Here is a 26,124-nt window from a genome sequence, read left to right on the forward strand (position 1 = left end):
ACTAGCTGAATTCCTCTAACATTTTGTGTGGGTTGCTCGGCATTTCTGGGCCATTAAAGTGGAGAAAGAACGTTTAAGATGACAGTGAGAATCTTGTCCATGTGTGGAGAGCACATAAAAGCACAGTATAGTTGGCAAAAGAAGCTCCAAGACTGTCAACTCACCTTGACAGGCTCATTCTGCCCACGTTATTTTCTTCAATCACCTCAGAACCCACAAAACTAAAGTTGATCACATCCCTAGGGACCAACCATGAAGAAGAGGAAATATTTATTAAAGTTAATATCAAGTGATTTTATTTTTTCCTCTAGGAATTGGTCTTTAAAGAAAAATCAATGTAATGATGAAGTCCAAATGAAGGGTCTCAACTATCCATTTCCCTCCAAAGATGACACCTGACCCTCTGAATTCTCCCAACTTTGTGTGTATTGTTAAAGATGCCAGTATCTGCAGTTTCTTTTGTCTCAAAGTGATGATAGGTCAGGCAGAGATCAGTTTCCATTTACCTCTAAATTTAAAACTTTAGGTGAGGAAACCCCTGAATTAAATGACTAGATGTCATCATAGGCTTTTAAAAAGTTAGCTTTATTTGTTACCAAACGTCATACCTGGAAAGTGATGGCGCACTCTAAATACATGTCTCTTGTGAGATTGCCAACACTGCTAGATTATTTGAAATTTTATATCACATTATATTCAGTAGTAACCAAAATATAATTCTGCTTTTGTGGTTAGATTTGCAACTTTAAAAGAACAAACTTCTCAGGATAATATTCTTACTCTAGGAAAGTTGTTCCTTTAAAGTTACAATTCTTGCCTCAAATTTTAATAAACAAAGCAGGTAAGTTATGGTGAATTGAAATGCAAAACATTACTGCAAAAATAATGTACTTGCCATCAAGAGAGTACAGCAAAAATTCATTAGAATGGCTCCAGGCATGACAAGTTTCCATCAGAGCAGAAACTGAGGAGACTAGGTCTGTCTTCTTCATTGTTTAGACTGAGAGATGATCAAAACTTGGGTAAATTCCTAAATGATTTAAAATGCTAGGTGTAAAGGGAATCTTTCTGCTGACCAAGGGTTCTAGAATTCATGATTTGAGAAGAAAGGGTATGTCCTTTAGGATTAAGCAAAGGACGATTTTTTTCCCCACTCAAGAGAGTGTTGAAAATGTGAAATTCTTTATCCAGATTGGCCGTAGATGCCCAATTGTTACGTTTCTTTAAAGAAAAGATTGATATATTTCTAGAATCAAGGGATTTTAAAGGAATCAACAGATATGGTGATCATGCTGAAAAATGGCACTTTAAAAAATTAACCATAATCTTGAAGCACAGTAGAGCAAGGCCAACTCCTACTCCTATTTCTTACATTTCACATATTAAAATCTCAAACCTAATTGGTTCAAAGAAAGCTTTAGAGAAAACAACAGCTTCAGTGTGGGAGAAGCTCCTCAAGGCTCTTCACAGGATTGTATTAAAATAAAATAAAATTCCCACTGACATACACAAAACAGTATCAGGGCTGATGACAAAATATTTGGTCAGGGATAGATTTTGAGGATCTCTTTAAAAGAGACAAGAGCAGTTTTGGGAAGGAATTTCACAATGTAATGCATTGATAGCTAAAGCCAAGACCAATTAAGTTCAAAAGTTCTGAATTCAAGGCATTTGGACTGCAGGAGCCTATGGAGATAGGGAGGGGTGAAACCCTGGAGAGATTTGAACAAAAGGAAGAAAATATTTAAAATTATGGCTTTGATAAACCAAGAATTAGTGTCGATCAGCAAGAAGAGAACATAACTTACTGCGAATCATGGCTTAGGTACGAGAGTTTTCAATGACCTCAACATTATGGAGAGTAGAAGAGGAGAAAATGGCCAGAAGTGAATTTGATGTAAAGCTGAAACTCAACTTGGAATAAATTAGACATCAAGGCTACAAGCAGACTGGTTTGATTTCAGACAATAAGCAGGGAGAGGTTAGAGTTGGTGAAAAGTGAATGGTTTGTGATATGTATCAAGGATGGTAGCTTCACCCTTCCCAATGTTTGTGCAAAAGAAATTTTACCTCATCAGACTCACTGCCTCTCAAAGCCATCAGCGAAGCATACAAAAAAATCTAGGAACAAGCAGGCACTGTTGAAAAGTAACAGTATTATAAAATGTAAACACTAAAAAATTAAAACACTGAGAAAACATATTTAAGATCAATTAAGCTTATTTAAATTAACTGACATATAAAATAAACTTTACTTGCCATTCTCTGAGCAGCCATTTCTTCATACTGGTTCCAGCGGGGCTCCTGCACATGGAATATTCAGATACGCCAGCTTAAGCTTAGGAACCTGAGGACATTTATCAGCACTGCAAAACTATCTAAGACCAACACTTAACAGAAGTAGAAGGCTGAACATTATCCCATACTAGAAGTTCTGAGCTTCTAACCAATTAAGTGCTTAGAACCCAATAGATTTGAGAGGCCTTTCAGCATAAGATCCAGCCCATTAAAGTCAATTTGCAATGTAAAATGAAAGCTAATGGGGCAAATGCTCCATACTTCACTGGAGCAAAGTGTCTCACAGCATTCCCATGATGTCGAAAACTTTTCCTTGCATTTCAGATTTAAAAAAATGCTGCGAAAATTACATAAAAATGCTTGAGAAACTCAGCAGGTCAGGTAGCATCTATTGTGGGGGAATAAGCAATGTTTTGGGCTGAGACCCTTCATCGGGACGGTAAATGAAGAGGGAAGAAACCAGAAAGAAGGTAGGGGAGGGGAAGGAAGACAGGCTCGTACAAGATTGCTTATTCCTCTGCTGCCTGACCTGCTGAGTTCCTCCAGCATTTTTGTGTATTACTCTGGATTTCCAGCATCTACAGAATCTGTTGTGTTTATAATTTGCAATGCAAATTGTTGAAACTGAAAATTGATAAAGGTGTGGAGCGGTCAATGGGGTGATAGGCACTGTACTGGTTGATGGGATTAATTTTAACCTCCTTAATCAATGAGACTTAATGTTAGAGAAAGAACACATATTACAGGATGTAACACAGTGAATTATGTGCGGAAAGGCAAACATAAGAAGCTGTAAGAATAGATTAACTGTGTCATAAACAGATACTATTTTTTTTAAATATAACTTAAAATTTTAAAAACATTTAGAAATAATTTGCTACCTGCAGCATGATTCTTTAGATGTCTTAACTGTTTCCTCTCTGGCAAAATGGAGTTGGGTGGAGGTAAAAAAAAATCAACAATAATGAGCTCCTTAAATTGAGAAATCCCAGCTTTATCTCTCTATAGCTAGTTGTTGATTTGCCAACTAACAACTTTTACAGTATCCATAAACTGGTCAAAGTTGAGTGCACAAACTCATGGTGCAGTTGGTAACAAACATTTAAACGACCTATATTTTGTGGCATTGTGGCAATGCATTTTGGACAACCTGATGGTGAAAGATGCTATGTAAATGCTAAAGTTTTTTTCTGAAACTTTTGAAGAAATGATTGGCATGGGGTCTTTTGTTTATATACAGAAAGTGAGACTTGTAACACAGTTTATTGTTACTTTACTTTAAGATAGCTGATATTTTTCTTTTACATAATAATAACAGCAAGTTCCATAAACTCCAATTGATTTGCCAGCAAATTCTTAGTGAGTCACAATCCTGCATGATGGAAAACCTGTGCCATCTATTGGGAGGCCTATAGATTACCAAGAGAAGTTGAGGTGTCAGCAGATTGTTTTATCAGTGGCAGCTGCTATTTGAACAATTGTTCTTTTCTTTCAATATGTATCTATAAATATTCTACATTTTCATTTGAATATTTATGGGTTAGCAAATATTCAGAAGAACATGTTCCACAACCAGAATAAATACACTGTGACTAAAACTAAGCATAACCTATAGGGAGGGGTTCACATAGGTTATTTTGATAACTTTTGGCAGTAGGAAGGTACAAATAAAACTGAAACGGATTGAAATCATCTAATAAAATATAGAAATGTAAAGCATTATAAAAATAAAATTAGATTTCAGGAATAGCTTTTTCCCATCATCAAATTTCTGAATGGATAATGAACCCATGTCCACTTTCTGCACTACTTAGATATATTTATATTTTTTTATTATGTATTGCAATGTCCAGCTTCAGGAAAACAACAATTTTCACTTCATATGCCAGCGATATTAAACCTGATCACCAACAAGCGACAATCTGCAGTAGCCAGAAATCCAAGCAACACCCTCTCAGCCCGAAATGTCAACTGTACACTTTTCCATAGATGTTGCCTGGTCTGCTGAGCTCCTTCAGCATTTTGCGTGTGATATTAAACCTGGTTCTGAGATTTGTATCATCTTTCCCATTCCTATCACGTGAACCAATGCTCCAAATGGCAATGTAATTTGAGCCATGAATGTCTTTATGGCATTGCATGACTAGAAGCTCTTCAGGACTATCATCGACATCTTACTATTCTATAGTAACTTTCATGCAGTAGACCAAAATCTTTACAAGTTGTCAGTTCTTTTACAAAGAATTGTCAAATGTAAACTGGAGGAGTATCCAATTGTATTTGTGAGTTGAACAGGAAATTGGCAAAAATAATTTTATCAGAGAAGTGGGAGATAATGCATTTGGGGAGGAAGAACAGGACAAGAGAATACAAAATTAGTGTGAGAATTTGCAGAACATCAAAAAATGATAATGATTATACAGATTAGGGGTAGGAGGGGCATGTTACCCAGATTGAAAAATTGTAACTGCAAGAGATGGGTTAAGCTAGGGTTGTTTTCTTTGGAACAAACTTAATTACTTATTGCCTGCTATGTACTGGTATTTAGGGCAGGAATGACGGTCCTCCATCTCTAGCAATGTTCAGGGCTTCCTCAGTTTTCACTACTGTCAGTCATGCAAGTCCCGGATGGAGACTCAGGAATACCATCACACTCCGATGTAGAAGAATTATTCATTGCTGTTTCCATAACAATTTTGTTTTACCAGTCAGGATTGTTAGCTCTGAGCTGAACCCCTGAACCTGGAGGACTGGTGCATCATTTAGTCTGTTCTCTACTCTTTGACCTGTTTGGAATGGGTGACCCTGCCAAGCCTCCAAACCATGACAAGGTTGTGGTCCCCCGGAGGAGTGGCACATAGGCAATTGAATAAAATAAATACAAAGGACCCATTTTACTTAGCAGAAGGATCAAAATCAGAAGGCATTCATTTAAAGTGATTGGTAGTAAAAGGAACCTTTAAAGAGAAGAAAATGTATTTTTCCTTCATCAAGAGGATAAAGTCAGTTTGGTCAAACTCTCTGTCTGAAACGGGGTAGAAGGAGAAATTGTCATCACTTTAAAGAAGTGCTTCAATGGTTACTTGAACACGTATGGAGCCAGGAATTCTCGGCTCGAAGAGAGACAAGGAGACTGTAGAAGGAACCCAGAACGACAAACTGCCGGAGGAACTCAGTGAGTCTATCAGCGGGGGCGGGAGGAACTGTCAACCTTTTTGATAGAAATTCTGCATCAGCGCCCTACAAATTTAAGGTGGAATTAAGCACAGTAGCTCTTTTACAACCAAGGAGGGCTGAATGGCCTCACTGAGAGCAAATTTTTACAGACTCTGAAAGCCCATTGAACAAAACGAGCCACATCGGGACAAATCAAGACCATTTGTTCGAAGGAGATCAACTGCCACTCTTCAGACGATCGCAGAAGCCCTTTATTTGAGGACCGGAGGGGACAGAGGCGTAGAGTAATGTCAAAGCCCTCGCTGCGGCTCGTTGAATGCGCTTGCGTAGGGCGCAGTGAAAACAAACGAGGGAAGCTGCGATTCGGGGGCTTTTCTTTTGCCCAACATTTCCCCGGATTTTCCCTCAGAGCGACTCGGGAGGAGCGGCAGCGGCGCCTGATGGACGACGCGGGTCCCTCGGGTGACACCCACTCGGAGTGAGAAGGGGGCGGGAGCCGGTACGGGAGGCTGGACCGGGACACGACCATGACTTGGTGAAAGAGAAAGCGAGCAAACACTGACCGGCATCCGCGTCTGCCAAGGGGGAGAAAAGGTCTTTCTTTCTGGGAGACGGGGGGGGGGAAAAAAAAACATCTTTTAAGTGGTGAAGAGGAGAGAAGGCGAAAAAAGGCGGAAAACACAGCCACGATCGGGGTGTCTGGAGACGGTGATCACCGGAGGTTTCACCTCATTTTACATTTCACAAAAAAATATTTTACGCTTTGTGTCGCCGAAGACGACGAAGAGGAGAGAAAGATTTTTTTTCTTTGCCCCCCTCTGGTGCACAATGAAGGCGCCTGTCCGCCATGTTACAGTGATGGCCAGGAATTGACTGGATATTTTAACATGTTTGTTTTTAATCTGCACTAATATTTGAAAATATTCCCGTCGACTTTAATCTCGCCCGCCCTGGAGGGAGGGAAGCGAGCCTGAGTTTGCAGCCGCCGCCACCGCCGCTTTGTGCCTCTACTCACCCTCTCGCACTCGGCGCTGCCATGGCGGAGCAGGCGTACTCCTGGTGAGTGAATCTCCGAGCCCTGCTCTGGGTTTCCCTCATCCCTTTTTGCTGGCGCGGGAGGAGGGTTCGGCGATCTCGGTTTGTTGTGGGGGAGGGGGGCGGTTTGTTTTCATTGTAGGCCGAGGCGGCCTCGGCCTCGCAGTTTGCTAGGGCCCGGGGTGGGGAGGCATTCTTTGCATCTCCGGCGACTGGAGGGCGCTCTGGTGCCGACTGCAGCTGCCTCCGACCTCCGCAGTGTTTCTCCGGGATCTTAAGTGAATGACGGACGGCGCAGCCTTCGCGGCTGTATTACTTTGTATGGAGACATAAGCTCTGGGTGCATGCATCCTGGGGCCAAGAGCAGCGAATCAATGACATTTTTTAATTCTGCTTTTTAATCCGAATTTGTAGAATCCGCCTCTAGTGATAGTGGATGTTATGACTCCGTGCAATTCAGATGTCAACACTGATGAAAATCAGACATGTCAAGCAATACTCATGATAATCAATAAACGATTTTGCATTTTTGAGAATTTTTAACACTGATGTTGTTCAGGCCTACTCAACCAGCGGCTAATTGTTTCCGACATTTGCTTTTTTAAAAAAAAAGCCGCACAACAAATATAATGGTGTGTAGTATTCACTTCCTAGGATTAGGGATGATAGCTCGACCACAAGTGGGTTAGTGAGCATTGCATTCCGTACACTTTGTTGAGGTAACTAGTACTGATAAAAAATTCAACACTGCAGAAATGACATTTTACAAACTGGCAGAATTCACGGTTGCCTTGATAATATGTTGAAAGGGGAGGGGTAAATGAATTGCATAAGGACAGTATATGAATACATTTTTAAAAGCTTTCTGGATTATCCTCTATGAAGGCAGGGATTTTTTTTTTGTAGTTTATTCAATCTGATCTAGTAATGTATATTGAAAGAATTTACTAAAATTGGTATCGTGTTCAAATCGTTGGACTTGTTTAGCGTGTAACACGACCATTTGGACTCCATTGGCGCTAGTTTTCATTGTATCTTGGGCGCAGTGAAATCTTTAGTTACAGGCTTTGCGATGTTTTTAAGTGCAACTAACTTTCAGCATGCCTTTGAACTCTCATTGTAGAAAATAATTATGTATAATTATGAATATTATCCAATGCTTTGAGTTGAGATTAAATGATCTGAGAATGTTGGAAGAGCAATCTATTTTGTGTTTCTCAAATAGCAGTTTTCCTAAGCCACAAGAAAGATTTAATGATTGCACAATAGTTTCATCTTGTATTGCTTTTAGAATCAGTACTTCATATTTATGTTCCATAACTCAAAGTGCCCGTGGTAGTAGTCCAAGTTGGAAGAATGGCATTGTACTACTGATTTTGCAGTTCAACTGGATTGATAGATTAAGTAATTTCCAGCTATCCAATGTGAAGAGCTGCTGGGCCAGGCAAGAAAGGGGTCTCTAATTATATTGGCATATTGACTTAAGGTGTTCATTGTAAGAAAAGGGTGGTGTCAACTAAGTCAAGGGAAGGACAAAGTAAGTTGTGTTTATTGTTTTCTAGGCCCCGTATTAGTCATATTCATAATAGCCTGTGAAGAAATGTTCTTCTTTAGTTTGATACATTGATGTTATCTTTTATTTTGAAGTTTTCCTATTCATAAAAATACTGTAAAATTTAATTGTAAATCTCCACTATTAAGTTACGAGACTTTAGTAATGTAGCGCATCATTCAACAAATCTTCATTTTAGTAGCAGCTGATGACAGTGGTTGAGCTTTGCTCCTGTAGTTTGAAATCCTGAATTGGATATTCCATTCTACTCCATGTACTGTAAGGGCTTTAATTGTTGCTACTTGGTCTTCTATGGACAAATCTGATGCTCCTGTTTTCAAGCATAGAAAAGTAGTTCAGATTTCCTATTGAGCTATGGTTATATGCTTGTAGCTCAAATTTTGATGTTTATCTTGCTCTACTCCACTCTACAAAACATCACATTTTATAATGGGAATTAAAATCCATATTTTAGCATCTGATGTTGAAGGGATTATTTGGAGTCTTAATGCTCAGTAACCAAATATGGCCAACTCCAATTTAACTTCATTGAGGCAGCAAGGGCATTTTAGAAATAAAGTATGTTTTGTATAAATTTACTTCTTCAGCAGCATATTAAATGGTCTCTCTCTATAATTTGAATTTAGCTGAAACTAGAATTGTAATTGAAGCATAATTGGTCTTGGTAAGTATCTTTATGCTAATTTGGCTATGCTACTTTTGTATTTTAGGAGCTATTGACATTTTTGTAGGTGGTGCATATCATTTGGATTTTTAGGTTCATAAAATCCTTATTTTTTCGGTGTTTTAAATCTTTCATATCTATTTGCAATGAGTCATTGCGATGGAACACTGTCACTGCCTTTGGGCCAAACAAAGTAGTAATCACTGAATGAACTTGTTACATGCAATTGAACTTAAGTAAGATGATTAAAAGGATATTTTGAAGGCCAAATGAAAATATTGATTACTGCATATATGACAGAAATTGTCTCTGTAATGGACCAAACAAATTAATGAGTGATATAAATCATTTGGGTAGTCCGAACTTGTTAAAACATTTTAGACATGCATCAGTTGATAGGAATGCAGGCATTGAGAGTCGTTAATCATGATGCAGGGAGGTACCAATAGATTAAGATATGGTTACCATAGTATTTATTTTCAAGCTCTTAGGCATTCCAGGTTTTTTCTTTTGGTTAAACTAATTGTAGTTAATTTATGCCTAATAATAAACTTAGTAATATCCTAGCAGTTGGGTCCCGTATCATTTGGAATGTAGGAGATTGAGAAGTGACTTTATATAACCTAGAACAGTGCAGCATGGGAACAAGCTCTTAGAATAATAATATTTCAAGGACATTTCAATAGATACATGGAAAGGAGTGGCTCAGAACTTGTTTGGTGGGCAGTGTGGTTGGTGTGGATCAGTGAGACTGAAGGGCCTTTTGCTATGCTGTATTACTTTGTGACTTTACATTGTAAGTAATTTACAAGAGGATTTTGTCCTTTCAGTTTGTCTTGTGAAGAAATTGCATCGACTAGTGAAACCTATGATTTGGTAAACTGCGAAAATTTAACTGAAGGTTAATTGTATATATGTGTGTGGTTAAGTAATTGCCTAAATCTGCATGCAAGAAGGCAGGTATTACATACATGCACAAGGGTTGTTGAAATATCAGAAAATGAGCATTACAGTTTTAATTTCAGATCTCTTATCATTCCCAGTATTTTCAGTAAATTTAGATTGAGATTCTGCTTCCTGCCATTCAGAGGTAAAGATCCTTTTTTGGGGGGCCAGGTCTACCCCATCCACTGATAGTTAAAGGAGCAACAGCTGCCCCTTGTCTTAGTTTCCACTTTGAAGGTGGAACTACCTGTGGAGTGAATTCCAAGTACAAGGTAAGTTTATTATCCAAGCATGTATATGTCACTGTATACTACCTTAAGATTAATTTTCTTGTAGGTATTCACAGTAGAACAGAGAAATATAATAGTCAATGTGAAAACTACAGATAAGCAAAGACTGACGAGAAACAACCAATTTGCAAAAGGAGACAGTGTGCAAATAAAAATATATAAGTTGTAAGGTCCTTAAAGTGAACCCATAGGTAATGGAATCAGTTCAAAGTAAGGTGAATTAAGTTATCCATGCCAGTTCGGGGGCCAAGTGGTTGAAGGGTAATAACTGTGCCTGAACCTCACACCAAGCCAGCCACTTTCCAAGTGCCCATGTTCCAACTAGCCTAGCTCTTTGCCATGTTTCAGGGAATGAAAATCTCCTATTTTGTGGGGTTTTTTTGCATCAGCAGCCAGACTGATATATTTTTATATACTAACTTCATCACTGGTAGTGGAAGTTCTCTGGATGTGAGGGATTCTGAGAAGCATTTGGATCAATGACTGAAAGTGAATTTTCTCAATATCATTTGCCCAAGAAAACTACCCAATAATTAATGCAAACATTGTCCCTAATTTTTCATATCTTAATTTGTTTTAAAATTCCTGTTTTCCTGTATGATTGACATGACATTCCCTGCAATGCTTCTTGACTATGTCCCCATTTTTTTGAAAGGTTTTCATGCTTTCTTTTCCCTCCCATCATCCAGCCCCAAATAAGACGCAACCAAGAAATGTTTGTAAGTGTTTTTTTTTAACCAATCACTTATGAAGTGAAGGAAGTTGCATCATCGGTAAGGCTTGCGTGACTTCCCCTTCTCAATAGTGTGACCAACTTGATGTACAATTTGCCATAGGCTCAGTATGGGTGAATTTGATCAGGAGTTCAGCTGGATCATTGATATTTCCTGGACAGCCTAATTAGTGAGTGTGAGTAGACATCAGGTCAAAGTCAAAATAAATGTATTTTCTTGCAAGCATTCACAGTAGAACAGAGAAAAATACCATAGAATCAATTAAAAACAAAGACTGACAACCAATGTGAAAAGAAAACAAACCATGCAAATAAAAAGATAAGTAAATAAATTATACTGAGGCCATGAGGCCTTAAAAGTAAGTCTATAGATTGTGAGTTGAGGTGAATTGTTATCCACTCACCTCAAGCCTAACTGGTGAGACCACTAGTCTAACTAGTGAGTGGTGATTAGATGTCAGGTTAATTGGTTCTTGTCCTATCACCCTTTCACCTTGCACTATCACCCTCTTTATGCCATTTAATCACAGCTGTCTTCCACTTTCTTGCAACCCCCAACCAACACCATTACCACTCTCTACATACTAAAGCTTATTTATCTTAAGATGAAAGGTCACAGATGAGAAATGTTGACTCGTGTTTCTCTCTTCTGTCTTGCAGAATGTAAAAATTGTCATCTCTTGCCAATTTGGATATATTTTCTTATTTATGATTCGTGAGGATATTTAAATTTTGAATTATTTAGCCATAACCTTTCAAGTTTAAGATAAGCTACTGTGGTTTGTTATCTTGAACTGTAAGTGCAAAATCAATTCCCCATTTATGTCTGTGGAGGCCAAGTCATCGGGTATATTTAAAGCAGAGGTTGATTAGCAAAGGCACCAAAGATGATGGGGTTAAGAGTGATAATAAATCAGCCATAATGAAATGGCAGAGCAGACTTGATTGGCCAAGGCCTGATTCTGCTCCCAAAACTTACAGTCAAAAGACATTGTTTTTTTTTCATACAATCCAGTAGTGTAGGACTATAATGCTGTAACTGAATCAGCAGCCTGAGTCCTGGACCATTGATCCAGAGATGTCATATGACAGCTGGGGAATTTAAATTCAGGTAAATAAAACTGGAACTAAGGGTCATCACTAATGTAGTAGAGTGAAGCTACCATTTCGTAATTTTAAAAACTCCAGATGATTCATTGTTAACCTTCAGGAAGGAAACATGCTATCCATACCCACTTTAATAATTGCCACTCCAGACACCCTGAGTTGAAATTTAACCTCCTCCTTGGTTCTTGGGGAATTCAGTATGAGGAATACATGCTGACCATGCCAGTGATGTTCATGTTATTAGAACGAATAAACTTTTAAAAAAACCTCGAATAGCAGAGACAACTGGTAAACAGAAGAGATCCCAATTACCCCATGTGCACCCACTGACAGAGGTAAATATCTGTCATGATAACAATTTGAAACTGCATGTTTTGTGACCAGTCTGTTAAGTTTAATGTACAGTCACCATCCCAACCTTTCACCAATATACGTCTGCTGAGGTTAAAAGGTATTGTGCAATAGTTACCGTTACTCCACGACTACATGTCTGCTGGAATTATTATGTTAGGCACCAAAGAGTTTATTGACCATGAATTTTTTAAAGTTACATGTGAACTGTGAAAAGGTTTGTGGTTTTTGAGGTTTGGACATTGCCTGACCTAACCACTTTTTTTGCCTCTAACAATACGTTTCTCTGCTTGCCTATTCTACTCATCTGGCCTAACAAATTAGATATGATCAGTACCTCTGCTGAGTCTTTGGTCTACATATCTAATCTCTGATTTATTTCCCCTACTTCTACCATTGAGGTTAAAATCTTAAAGCTGCAATTTTATTTAGAGAAAATGTCAATCTTGGCATTATTGACAAAAACAACAAACAGCAGATGCTGGGGGTGTGAAATAAAAACAAAGTGCTGCAACTACTCAGCGGGTGTAATGTTGCTTGACCTGTTGAGTGTTTCCTGCATTTTCTGATTTTATCTTGGTGATTAAAACTTAGCAATATCCTCTGCAAAAGCCTTGGATCTTAGCTTGCAATTCACATTGTATCTAAAAATAATAATCCCAAAGATCACTTTCTTGAAGTGGAAGACTTTAATAGCTCTCAAATGAAAATATTTTGGTGTAATTGAAAATCTTCTGTGTATTTTTTTCAGTTATTTACATTTTTGCTCTTTAAAAATTCTCATGAAACATTTTATTCTACTGAAGAGAAGGGGAAGGCAAAGAAAGCTGTATCCAGATTCCTCCCTCTTCAAAGAACTCCCGTGTGTTAACTAGTTTGAACTATACACTTGTGTGCCTCTTCCTGAAATTTATCTGGATTTATTACATGATCATTAATACCCTGGCTTCACCACCACATTCGTATTGTGTGTGCGTGAGGTAGAAAATAGGTTGTAAATTTTTTCACACACTATAATGATATTTCCTTGCATCACAAGTGATTTATGCATGCTAACCAACAGGTTTTTTTTTAAGTGAACTTCGTAGTATATGCCAACACACAAAGCTGGTGGAGGGTCAAAATGAATGGTTGATTGCCTGTTCCTTCTATAGATGTTGCCAGACCTGCTGAGTTTTTCCAGCTTTTTATGTGTTGCCTCAGATTCCAGCACCTTTAAACTCTGTCTCTATTTTGCAGTATACAGCATTGTTTTTCTTGGTCTATTTTTGTATATAGATTAGTTGAACTTTTAAAACTCAAAACTTAGAAAAAAATTTGGTTTTTCTTCCATTCAACATTAAAGTAACAGCTATTTTACAAATAGCTTAATTTTAAAGAAAAGTATTATTTTTACACTGAATTTTCTGCTGCTGTTTGTGGTTTTTCGATTGTAAAATTAGTTCAAAATGCGCAACATTCTTGCCAGTCCTCCACTCTTAACCACTTACTATTCTAGCTTCTTGTGTGCTACCTCTAGCTTCTCTTCAGCATCCCTCCATTTATGCAAATAGTATTGTTCCCCTGCAATAATTACTACATCGTTAGACTTCGCTTCCAAATAGTTCATTGGTTGTAAAGTGCTTTTGGATATCCAGTGACAATATAGACAAAGGCTTTACGTTTTTAACTATTTGCAATGTTGGTTTCAGCTTCCAAGGACTTCTGGGTTTGAAGTTCATTCTGAACTATTTGTTCTACTTTAACCCACACACAGCGCTGGTGGAGCTCAGTGGATCAGTGAGCATTTTCATTTCCCTCCATGGATGCTGCCTGACCTGCTGAATTCAGATTTGTTTATCACATGTACATTGTAACTTACAATGAAATGTATCATTTGCAAGTGTCACCACACTTTCCGGTGCCAACCTAACATGTCCACAATGCTCACCAGAACGCAAAAAACAGAACGTACCAAGCAACAAAAGCAAAATGAGTCTCAGTCCTTCCTCCCTTCTTCTTACCCACCCACGTACTTGCACAGTCCTCTAAACCTAGGACATAATGTCTTCAGCCTCCAGAGGACTCGTGGATTTGCAGACACTGGGCACAGTCTTCCCCAGTGGACTTGCAGAGATTTTCATATTTGTGCTTTGGCCATTGAGCTAAGCTTCAGACCTCCGATCAGGCTGATTTATACTTTGTGCGTATGGGCTACGCCGTAACCCTGATTTTACTTCTACGTCGCTCTATGCCGTAGCAAGCATGCATTGGTGTGCACCAAAACGCTAGTTGGTGGTGGGGTCTCTATGACACTGTGATGAGTTTCTTCGTGAGAGACATGGACGAGAAAATGCATTTCAGACATTTTCGCATGTCAGCAGGTAGATTTGACGATTTGGTTCATCTATTTCGCATCGGTGTACAGACATGGCGGAGAAGAAGCAACCAGAAATACGTAGGAGGAAATGCGGTGCTACCAAGCGGGCCAATCACAGTTGTTGCGGTCTGCGTCACCGGGACGTGTGAGTTACTTTTCTGGAGAGGTGCATGTCACCCTACGGCATAGATGTGACGCACAAGTATAAATCAGCCTTTAGAGTTTTGATCTTCAGTATTGACCCAGGATTTACAGTTGATGACAAATGAAGCCCAAGTTCCTCGTCTTGAGTGCTGGATTCGTTGATGATGAAACCCGGAGCGTCCTCGCCAGTCTGCCCACCCATCATCTGACCACGCCTATGCCGTTGGCCTTCAAACGTGGAGCAGAGGCTTAGACTTGGACTCTAGCCTGTTCTCGGTTTTCCCCCCACACCCCTGGCCTTAGCTCCCCTCTCTGTCCCCAAATCCTACAACCCTAAAAAAAACTAAACAAATTATGTCTGAGCCATGACCTGAATGAAGACTGCAGCTCGGTGCCATTTTGATGCAAAATAAACCACAATTTGTGATTTCTATTTGATATTTAGTCAGCATCCGGTTAGGCATTTTGCAAATGGATATGGACGTTATATTGTTCTCTTTAGTGGCTTCAGATGCTTGAAGCAAGGAAAGTTTTACTGCTGCCAGTGATATTAGATTTATCTCTGGTGTTTGAGAAGTGTCTTGTAAAATTCTGCTATCTCACTTCAGTCAAAGCAAACAGTAGCCTGAATTTAGAAGTTTGGTTGATCGCTGAGCTTGGCAAAATATTTGCAGACATTTCAGCTATCAAGAAGCCATCACCATTGCTCATTTGAGGGTGTTCCCTTCTCAGAATGCCGGCTTAGGTACTCCTCCAAGGTCTGAATGGACCCCATGCACTGATGATGGCTTCTTGATTGGAGCCGAAACATCTGCAAACATTTTGCCAAGCTCGGTGGTCAACTAAACATCCAAATAGCCAACTCGAACTACCAATATTCTGCAATATTTCAAAGTAGCTTGAATGTTGTGAGGTGAAATGAGCAGAGAATCCAGTAATACTTGTTCATTTTTAAAATTTAATGCTAGCTTTTATCTTCCTAAATTTTGCAAGAGGGGAAGAATCTATTTATTTATTTATTAGTCATACAGCACTTCTAGCCACACTACCCCAGCAACGCCCAACAAGCCCAATTGATCCTAACCTAATCACAGGACAAAATATAATGACCAATTAACCTACCCAGTATGTCTTTGGACTGTGGGAGGAAACCAGAGCACTCGGGAAAAATCCATGCATTCTGCGGAGAGGGTATTCAGAGACTCTTTACAGACAGCGCTGGAATTGAACTCTTGATGCTCGAGCTATAATAGTGTTGTGCTAACCACTGCATTATCTATATAATGTGTTTTAGATGCGTGTTCCTGCGCATTAATTGAGTTGTAAAAAGCATCACGTGATGGATGACTTTAATCTTATATTTTCAGGTTTTTTTCTCTTTCTAGGGAGCTATAAATGTATCTGCAAAATTCTGAGTGAACAATTTGTAAATTGGTAGACAGTATCAGTCAAAAGTTTATCAGGTGCATGAAAGATTTTTTTCCATGTGTTTGCAGTTTACATAAAGAAATTAATTTGCATTTATGTTCAAATTTTTATTCCAATCTGTTGTCAGATTTTGCATTTAGTACAAAAACAGTGATTGAGTGCCAATGATTTTCTCTGCTGGTTGTAGTCATAGCCATAGAAACAGCAATAGTTTTTCCATTTTCCCTCTGTAACTATCTTGAGAATCTTGCAAGCTTCTTTAATCCCCACCCTCAAAGCGTTTGCGTTGCTGTATCTTGACTTGTTTAAAGTCATGATTCAGGTTAAGTGAGTATGTTGACTGATACCCAGTACCACTCCTTTGCTTTCTCTACGTTGTCAGATTATCTGTCGATGTTTCAGACTTGTGTAGAGTGGGGGGAGCGTGAGGAAGGATATGGGGAGTATTGTCCCACTGATCATTGGAATGCTGGTGAAGGGTTTACTTTTAACAGTGCTGTTAAGTTGTGCAGTTTGTCAGTTTGATTTCCTATTTCTCTTTAAGGCTTTGGCTTTTCACTGTTGTCTTGCTTTAAGGTAGGTATTTTGTCTGTGAGCAAGTAGTTGATTAGGAAGTAAACACCAGTGTGTATTGGACTGAATGGACTGTGTTGTAACTTTTGTGCACAAAATTCGAAACTGCACTCAACTATCACTGGATTTTGTTGTAATTACTTTGCAAAACCATATAATCCTCCACTTAAATCATGCACATTAATTAGAAGTCAATGAAGAGAAAACAAAGTACTGTTGAACTTTATGTTGTGTGTTAATCTTTCTCATCTCAAAGTTCAAAAGTTCAAAGTAAAATTTAATATCAAGAGTACATGCATGTCACCACGTACAACCCTGAGATTCTTTTTCCTGTGGGCATACTTTTTTAATTCTTGCATCCAGTTGAAGTTTATGCCATTAATACACAAGCTCCTCCAACTTCTTTGATTTTCTCTTCAGCTTTTTTGCTGAAGAACTTAGCCTTGACAATGATTGGCTGTTTTGGAAGTCTTCCTTTGCCCAAAACTTCATAGTAACCTGCATGTACAACATCAGTAACAAGTGCTGGTCCTTCAGGCTTCTTAGCATAGTTTAATCTGGTTTGTTCACTGACCAGTGTCCACAACTTATCCAGATTTATGGTAGGACAGAATAACTGGTTTTTCTTTAAATGATAATGTCTCATACCAGCTTTCCCAAAGTAACCGGGGTGATATTTATTGAAGTTGATTCTGTGGTGATACATCCCACCAGCATTGCCTCGGCCTCTAGAATGCTTTTTGTGTTTGCCAATACGGCCATGACCGTGGCTAACGTGCCCTCGCAGCTTCCTGGTTTTCCTAAACCTAGTTGGCATCTTGGTTGGTGAAGTAAAGTCCTTATTGTCCACGGGAATGGTACTGGAGGATTGGAGGGAGGTGAATGTTGTCTCCTTGTTCAAAAAAGGTAGTAGGGATAGTCCAGGTAATTATAGACCATTTATCCTTACGTCTGTAGTGGGAAAGCTGTTGGAAAAGATTCTTAGAGATAGAATCTATGGGCATTTAGAGAATCATGGTCTGATCAGGAACCGTCAGCATGGCTTTGTGAAGGGCAGATCATCCCTAACAAGCCTGATAGAGTTCTATGAGGAGGTGACCAGGCATATAGATGAGGGTAGTGCAGTGGATGTGACCTACATGGATTTTAGTAAGGCGTTTGACAAGGTTCCACACGGTGGGCTTATTCAGAAAGTCAGAAGGCATAGGATCCAGGGAAGTTTGGCCAGGTGGATTCAGAATTGGCTTGCCTGCAGAAGGCAGAGAGTTGTGGTGGAGGGAGTACATTCAGATCGGAGGATTGTGACTAGTGGTGTCCCACAAGGATCTGTTCTGGGACCTCTACTTTTTGTGATTTTTTTTTTTATTAACGACCTGGATGTGGAGGTAGAAGGGTGGTTTGGCAAGTTTGCGGATGACACAAAGGTTGGTGGTGTTGTAGATAGTGTAGAGGATTGTCGAAGATTGCAGAGAGACATTGATAGGATGCAGAAGTGGGCTGCGACGTGGCAGATGGAGTTCAACCCGGAGAAGTGTGAGGTTGTACACTTTGGAAGGACAAACTCCAAGGCAGATTGCAAAGTAAATGGCAGGATACTTGGTAGAGTGGAGGAGCAGAGGGATCTGGGGGTACATGTCCACAGATCCCTGAAAGTTGCCTCACAGGTAGATAGGGTAGTTAAGAAAGCTTATGGGGTGTTAGCTTTCATAAGTCTAGGGATAGAGTTTAAGAGATGTGATGTAATGATGCAGCTGTATAAAACTCTAGTTAGGTCACATTTGGAGTACTGTGTCCAGTTCTGGTCGTCTCAGCATAGGAAGGATGTGGAAGCATTGGAAAGGGTACAGAGGAGATTTACCAGGATGCTGCCTGGTTTAGAGAGTATGGATTATGATCAGAGATTAAGGGAGCTAGGGCTTTACTCTTTGGAGAGAAGGAGGATGAGAGGAGACATGATAGAGTTGTATAAGATATTAAGAGGAATAGACAGAGTGGACAGCCAGCGCCTCTTCCCCAGGGCACCACTGCTCAATACAAGAGGACATGGCTTTAAGGAAAAGGGAGGGAAGTTCAAGGGGGATATTAGAGGAAGGTTTTTCACTCAGAGTGGTTGGTGCATGGAATGCACTGCCTGAGTCAGTTGTGGAGGCAGATACACTAGTGAAGTTTAAGAGACTACTAGGTAGGTATATGGAGGAATTTAAGGTGGGTTATATGGGAGGCAGGGTTTGAGGGTCGGCACAACATTGTGGGCCGAAGGGCCTGTAATGTGCTGTACTGTTCTATGTTCATACTCGGCAAACTTAGAACAGCAACTGTAAACAGGATCAATGAAAGAGCAAGAGCATAGGAGACAAATGCAAATATAAATAAATAGCAAAAGTGTGGTGAGGAACTTTGCTTTTCTGCAACAGTGCTTCACATAGATGTGCTCAGTGCATTGGGAAATTGATGTATTGTACCTTTTTCACTTATTGGAACACCTTTAATTAGTAGAGCAAGAGCAATAAAAGGGACCTAATGCTTCTGCTTTAAAAATACTGTGGCTCTGGATAGTTGTCAAGCTTTATGCCTCCTGTTCCCCTGGGAAATAATTAAGTTATTGCAAAAGTCTAACAATCTGTGGCATAGCCTGTCTTGTCTTAAATGAGTCCTCCATTCAGATGGATAGCTAAAGTCATTATAAGCTGGTTCAGCAATTTTCACAGGTGGCAAATCAGAAAAGAAACTATAGCTTATTTTAAATCATTGATAGAGTGCTAAATATTGGAAGTAAGCACATGATTATATTGGAGACAAGAGACTGCAGATGTAATCTGGAGCAAAAAGCAAACTGCTAAAGGAACTCAACTGGTCAGGCAGCAACTGTGGAGGCAGAGGTCAGGACACTGTTTCAGGCTGAGGCCCTACATCTGGACTGCCTTAATCATGCTGTTGAGGCTGATGCTGGGGGAAAAAAACTCTTTTTCAAATATGTTATATATCTCAAGGTGTTCCCCAAGAATAAGCCTCCCTATCAACAAAACAACATTTTCAGGGTATTTTGCATTCATGTTGGCTCTTAGTTATATAAATTTATAAAATTTCCCTTGATTCCTTTTAGCAAGGGTGACCTTAGCACGCTTTGTAAAAGTGAATAATTGGCAGGAGTTTTGATGTCTTGTATTAAATGCAAAGTGCTGGATGTTTCATGGGGGGGGGGGGGGTGAGGAGAACCGGTGAGTGCTATTAATCTTGCTATTGAAATCTAATGCAAAAGATCTAACTCTTGGGTATTTTCCCATGACTGCTGGGGTTTCTGTTGGTGCTCAGGTTTTTCTTGTTTCTAATGATGAGCTGGTAGGTTGAATACTGTAAATCCCCCTGTATGGTAACTGGCAAAACTAATCAAATGGAAAATTTGGTGGGCTTGTGAAACTGAATGTGTTGCAGGGCAACAGGTGACTGAGATGAAGGGGAATTAGGTTGATGACGGTTTGTTGTTGTGAGTTAGGTTTGTTCTGATAGACTCGAAAGAAATTCTGCCTCTATAGTCACAATTGCATGAATAAAGTGGTTGCTGCATTTTTTTTTACTTTACAATAGTGGGCTGCGATTTTATTTAAATGTATTGGAAGTTGTGTGATTAAAAATGCAAGTCATTACCTTTTGGGTGTACCAAATGCCCTGCTGATTGAACTATTTGTTTGCATATGTATATTTGTTCTTGCCTGTTATTTTTGTTAGAACGTCACCAGTTAGTATGCAAACAAATAAGATTGCAAGGTAAAAGTTGACTCCCAATGAAAAGTTTTTCATGTCTTCCAGTGCTGTTTATTTAAATTCAGATCTATGCTATTGCTGCTTAATTACTTTAAATGTTCGTGAGAGTTGAACATGGAATTTCCAGAGTTCAATGTGTGGTTGGCTGTTCATTAACTTGTGTCATTGCAATTTTTTATAGCTGTTTGTTACAGAATTACAAAGCAGAATGAATTATTGTAAGTTGCTATGATAGAACAGGTTGGAATTTTGACACCTAGGATAAAACAGCACTTTAAGAGGATGGGTGAGATTACTGCAGCCAGGTTAGCTGTAAACCGGAAGGTGAAATTGAATAAGTCCATTAACATTGCTTAATATAAAATGCTGCCGGTTTAGTGCATGTAGTTTATGATTCAGCCCACCCACTTTCCACGCAGGTATATATCCTTCCACTCTTTCATGCCTAACTAGTATTCGCAGTCATCTGGATGTAAGATAAAACCAAAGCATTCTCATGTATTGTGAGATGAAGACAGAAACAGTGCATGCTGAGGCATTTTGATTTTTATTGCAATTAGCCTCAATCAAGCCACTTCATATAAAAAGATGCTTATATCATTTACATCCCAATTCTTTCACTTTTAAAATTGTTAAATGTCTACTTTGTATTATAGCCAGTATTATGATTGCAGCAAGCCAAGTGTACAATTTTGTTCCAGTAACAATGATAATTTAACCTATTGTAACTGTTGTAACCCTTAATGTGAATAGGGTTGTGAATACCCTGGAGTGTTAGGACTCCTGAAGGATACATGGAGTATTTGTCTGTTTGACAACAAATGCTCTTCTGGAACTTGAAGGTTGCACTTAAACATTGTGTTAAGCTCTTCCATTTTATTCTGCACAATTATCAATTTTATATTTGAGGGTAATGTAGTTTGCTGTTAATTCTGCATTCACTATTTGAGAAACTTGCCACTTAGTTGAATTGATTGTTGTGTCACCCCAGTTTATTTTAAGCAATGTTAGTTTCTGTAGCTAAGTGCATTTTCTCTTTCGAACAAACCCCATTTGTGGGCAGGTTTTATGAATTGCAAAAGTTGTTCATGTTTTTGGGCAAAATATTTTCATGGGAAATTTCAATTTTGTTTTGTCAATATTTTAAACTTTTCAACTGGAGACTCTTAAGATAAGGCTGTGGAATGTATTGCCCTTTTCTCTAATTGTACAGGGAAAATTTAAAAATATGCTATCAACATTTTAATCATCGCCTCTTTCATTCTGTTGAAGGCTAGGTTTCTTGTAACCATCCACCTGTTAAGTGATTTGAGAACAAATTGTCTGAAGTTTTGTTTCTGATCTGAAAATTAGCAATAATAATACATTTCATCAGACATTCTTAATGGTACAAGGTACTTTAAAATAACTACATATTTTTGGGTCCAAAAATAGGACAGCTCTTGTCAAGGCAATTGGACTATAAATCATATAGAATGCATTTGCCCTAAAGCTGAGTTTTCATTACAGTTAGATTAAAATAACTATATTATCAAAACTAGTGTAATGGTATACACTAAGTTAGCTTTTATGTGGATTGAAGCATTACATGTGCTCCTGCATTTGTTTTCTTTGAATTTGTTTCTTTTATTTTTTATTCATTTTAGAAATACAGGGCAGTAATAAGGCCTTCCAGCCCAGCGAGCCGGCACCTTCCCATTACACCTATGACAAATTAATCTACTAATCATTATGTCTTTGGAATGTGGGAGGAAACTGGAGCACCCAGAGGAAACTCAAGCAGTCATGGGGATAGCGTGTAAGCTCCTTAGATAAATAGATACTTTATTGAACCCAAAGGAAATTACGGTGTTACAGTAACATTGCAAGTGCATAGATATGCAAATATTAGAAGAGAAGTAAGAAAGAATAAAAAAACAAGTTGCCTCAAACAGTCTTAACAGGAGGGGATCATCACTTCCCGGGCTATAGGTTGAATCATTATAGAGCCTAATGGCCGAGGGTAAGAATGACCTCATGTTGCTCTCTGGAGCAGTGCTGTTGCTTTAATCTCCTCTGTTCAGCCAAGGGTGAGAGACATTGTCCAGAATTGGCATGATTTTCCATAGGGTCCTTTGTTCTACCACAGCCTCCAATCTGTCCAGTTTGACTCCTATAACAGAGCCAACCTTTCTTAAAGACAGAGAAAATCTGCCTATGCTGGAAATCCAAGCAACACACACAAAACGCTGGAGGGACTCAGAAGGCCAGGCAGCATCTATGGTGGAAATGAATCGGGGTTGTTGGTGTGTTTCCTTTTGTATTGGTCAATATATTCTTCAATTTTCACCATAATTTTAGGGAGTTTTTGTCATATTGTACTTTTACTCTATATGGTGCTCATTTTAAAATTAATCTGTAACATCATAGAAATGCAAATGTTTAAAAAGAACATTTGTACTGTCACAGGACTTGAGGATGAACATTGTAGTTAGTGGAGAATCTTTTGGAATAGAGCTTAACATAATTCCATTAATAGCAGTAGGTGTCTACTAATTTGTTAGACAAATAACTGCTAACTACTGGTTTTGTCAATTGGGAGGAAGCTGTCCTTTTCCTAAATGTTAGTGGTTTGAAATTAACACTCCCCTCAGTAGTGGGCTTACTCCTTATCCAAAATATTCACCTCCTCTTGTGCCTCAGCAGTGAATAACCATTAATATGGTAAAATGTGCTAATGGGAGTATTTATCAATCAAACTTTGAATTAAACCCTATAAACAGATGTTGAGGAAAATGATCATGAGCTTACTCCGAGTGCAGGGTCTTAAGAAGTTATAAAAGGAATTTCAGAGTCCATAACTTGTGGCAGCTGTAAGTATGACTGCAGGTGAAGTAAGAGTGCTTGAGAGATTAGCATTGGAGAAGCATAAATGTTGCAGGACTAGAGACGGGAAGAAATGAGGCAAAGGCAGGGTTTGATAACGAGGCTGAAAGATTTAAAATCAAATGAAACAAGACTGAGAACCATGGTAGACGAAGAGAAGATGGTTAATTAGGATTTAGTATCAGTTAGGTCACAAGCAGTACAGTTTTAGATGTTAAGTTTATGGAGAGTAAAATGCCAAATTTTTGGCCATGATTCCCTGTCTACCATGGTGAGATTTGAACTTGTATCTCTATTAGTGTTCATTAAGTTAGCTGCTCTACAACTTAAATTGCTCTGTTAACATATCACTATAAACTATTTCATGTGTGCACTCAACCCAAATCTTGCTGATGAATGCTACTGATTCAAAACAAAATTACTGGAATTTGCCCACTTACTGTGGCAAGCCTGGGACTTGGGCGCCTGATTTGCTCTTCTTTTTATTGATCTCTCTCGAAGGAGCCTATAGTCAAGTTTACTCTTGCTGAAATTGAGTATTTAAGAATCTTCTTTCAAATTTTGCTTCATGTTTAAGCTGATGTTGAATCTGCGAACATCTTCCCCACCCTGACAGTTAATTTCATTGGAGATTCTGGGGCTGCAAATAAAACGATGGTAATTTTTTTTTAATTTTCAGAAATTCCAAATTCTCTGTATTTCATTTTTAATAGGAGATACTGTATTTGACAAATTTGGACTGGTGCTTTGACAGCTGCTAAAGCTGCCAGGGCTATTTCAATGTGAGACTTCCTCAATGCACCATTTCAGACCCTGCCGTAGGCTTTGCTGCAATGCTGGAATTCGGGGAAAGACTTAGGCTAGCAAGGCAAGCACTCGCATGCAGTCAAATAAGTATACAGTACCTATAAAAAGTATTAACCCCCCCCCCCCCCGTGGAAGTTTTCATGTTTTATTGCTTTACAACATTGAATCATGGTGGATTTAATCTGGCTTTTTTGACACCGATCAACAGAAGACTTTCATGTCAAAGTGAAAACAAATTTTGACAAATTGGTCTAAATTAATCACAATTTTTAAACAAAATAATTGATTGCATAATTACTCAGCCCGTTCAAGTCATTATTTAGTTGATACACCTTGGCTGCAATTACAGCCTTGAGTCTGTGTGGATAGGTCTCTATCAGCTTTGCACATCAGGATGCTGCAATATTTTTCCTATTCTTTACAAAACTGCTCAGGCTCTGTCAGATTGCATGGGGATTGTGAGTGAACAGTCCTTTTCAAGTCCAGCCCCAAATTCTTAATTGGATTGAGGTCTGGACTCCAACTTGGCCACTCCAGGGCATTAACTTTGTTGTTCTTAAGCCATTCCTCTGTAGCTGTGGTTTTATGCTTGGGGGTCATTTGTCTTGCTGGAAAACAAATCTTCTCCCAAGTCATAGTCCTGCAAACTGCTTCAGGTTTTCCTCCAGGATTTCCCCTTATTTTGCTGCATTCATTTTACCTTCTACCTTCACAAACCTTCCAGGGCCTGCTGCAGTGAAGCATCCCCAGAGCATGGAGCAGCCATCACCGTGCTTCATGGTAGGGATGGTGTGTTTTTTATGATGTGAGATGTTTGGTTTATGCCAAATGTAGTTTAGTCTGATGGCTAAAAAGCTCAATTTTGGTTTCATCAGGTCATAGAACTTTCAGCTGTCTTCAAAGTCTCCCATGTGCCTTCTGGCAGACTCTAGCCAAGATATCATGTGGGTTTTTTCTTTCAACAGTGGCTTTCTCTTTTTCACTCTTCCATAAAGCTGCAACTAGTGAAGCACCTGGGTGACAGTTGTTGTATGCACAGTCTCCCCCATCTCAGCCACTGAAGCTTGTAACTCCTCCAGAGTTGTCATAAGTCTTTTGGTGGCCTCTGTCACTCACCCCCTTCTTGAATAGTCACTCAGTTTTTGAGGACAGCCTGTGCTTTTAGTAGATTTGCAGCTGTGCCATATTATTTCCATTTGATGATTGACTTAATTGTACTCTGAGGGATATTCAGTGACTTGGAAATTACCTTGTATCTATCTCTTGTGCTTTTCAATAACGTTTTTGCAGAGTTGCTTGGAGTGCTTATTTGTCTTCATGATGTAGTTTTTGCTGGGAATACTGACTCACCAGCCGCTGAACCTTCCAGATACAGGTGTATTTTTACTATAGTCAATTGAAACACATTGACTGCACACAGGTCCCCAAAAACAGATCTCCATTTAACTAATTATGTCTTTTAAAACCAATTGATTGCACCAGGGATGATTTGGTGTGTCATATTAAAGGGGGTGAATACTTATGCAATCAATTATTTTGTCCTTTATATTTGTAATTAATTTAAATCACTTTGTAGAGAACTGTTTTCATTTTGACACGAAAGAGTCTTCTGTTGACTGGTGTTAAGAAAAACCAAATTAAATCCACTGTGATTCAGTGCTACAAAACAAAAGAAACATGAAAGCTTCCAAGGGAGGTGAATACTTTTTACAGACACTTAAGACTGTGAGTAGTGGGCCTGAGCCAGTAGAGTTTATGTTTCCCTCTGAACACTTTTATGATTTTTCAAATGCAAACGAGACTTTTAAAGCCATTCTGCTTGACTACACCAGAAATTCAGTTCACATGTTGATGATCATATCCATTTCCCTGGTTCTATCAGGCGAATTCACCCTCATAGGTTCCTCAGTGACAGCTCTACTCTTTCTTCCAAACTAGATGACATTGTGTTTTCCCACATTACGTTTGTTCTAAAGTTGCAAGAAAATTTTGTAAACTCTTTGCAATTACGTG

General features: G+C 38.9%; 2 protein-coding genes across 3 annotated transcripts in view; one reads left to right on the plus strand and one right to left on the minus strand.

The window, feature by feature from the left end:
- Positions 1–5,574: 5,574 nt before the first annotated feature.
- The window catches only part of sppl3 (signal peptide peptidase 3), a 190,369-nt gene continuing 169,819 nt past the window's right edge, over positions 5,575–26,124 (plus strand). Inside the window, exon 1 of one of the 2 annotated variants that reach the window (XM_059988339.1) lies at positions 5,575–6,534. In XM_059988339.1, coding sequence (XP_059844322.1) covers positions 6,512–6,534 — 23 coding nt within the window. In that variant the 5' untranslated portion in view covers positions 5,575–6,511. Of the gene's footprint in view, positions 6,535–9,440; positions 9,544–26,124 lie in introns of those variants that run through there. The other variant, XM_059988340.1, reaches the window with a different exon arrangement.
- Positions 16,122–17,646, minus strand: LOC132404232 (large ribosomal subunit protein uL15-like). Its single transcript, XM_059988338.1, has one exon. It carries the CDS (start codon positions 17,492–17,494, stop codon positions 17,048–17,050), a length of 447 nt encoding a protein of 148 aa, XP_059844321.1. The 5' UTR covers positions 17,495–17,646; the 3' UTR covers positions 16,122–17,047.

The sequence above is a fragment of the Hypanus sabinus genome, chromosome 13, assembly GCF_030144855.1.
Source record: "Hypanus sabinus isolate sHypSab1 chromosome 13, sHypSab1.hap1, whole genome shotgun sequence".
Taxonomy (NCBI): Eukaryota; Metazoa; Chordata; class Chondrichthyes; order Myliobatiformes; family Dasyatidae; genus Hypanus; species Hypanus sabinus.

Excerpts from the sequence above, each read along its gene's own strand:
- LOC132404232 (XM_059988338.1), bottom strand. The coding sequence starts at position 17,494 with ATGCCAACTAGGTTTAGGAAAACCAGGAAGCTGCGAGGGCACGTTAGC.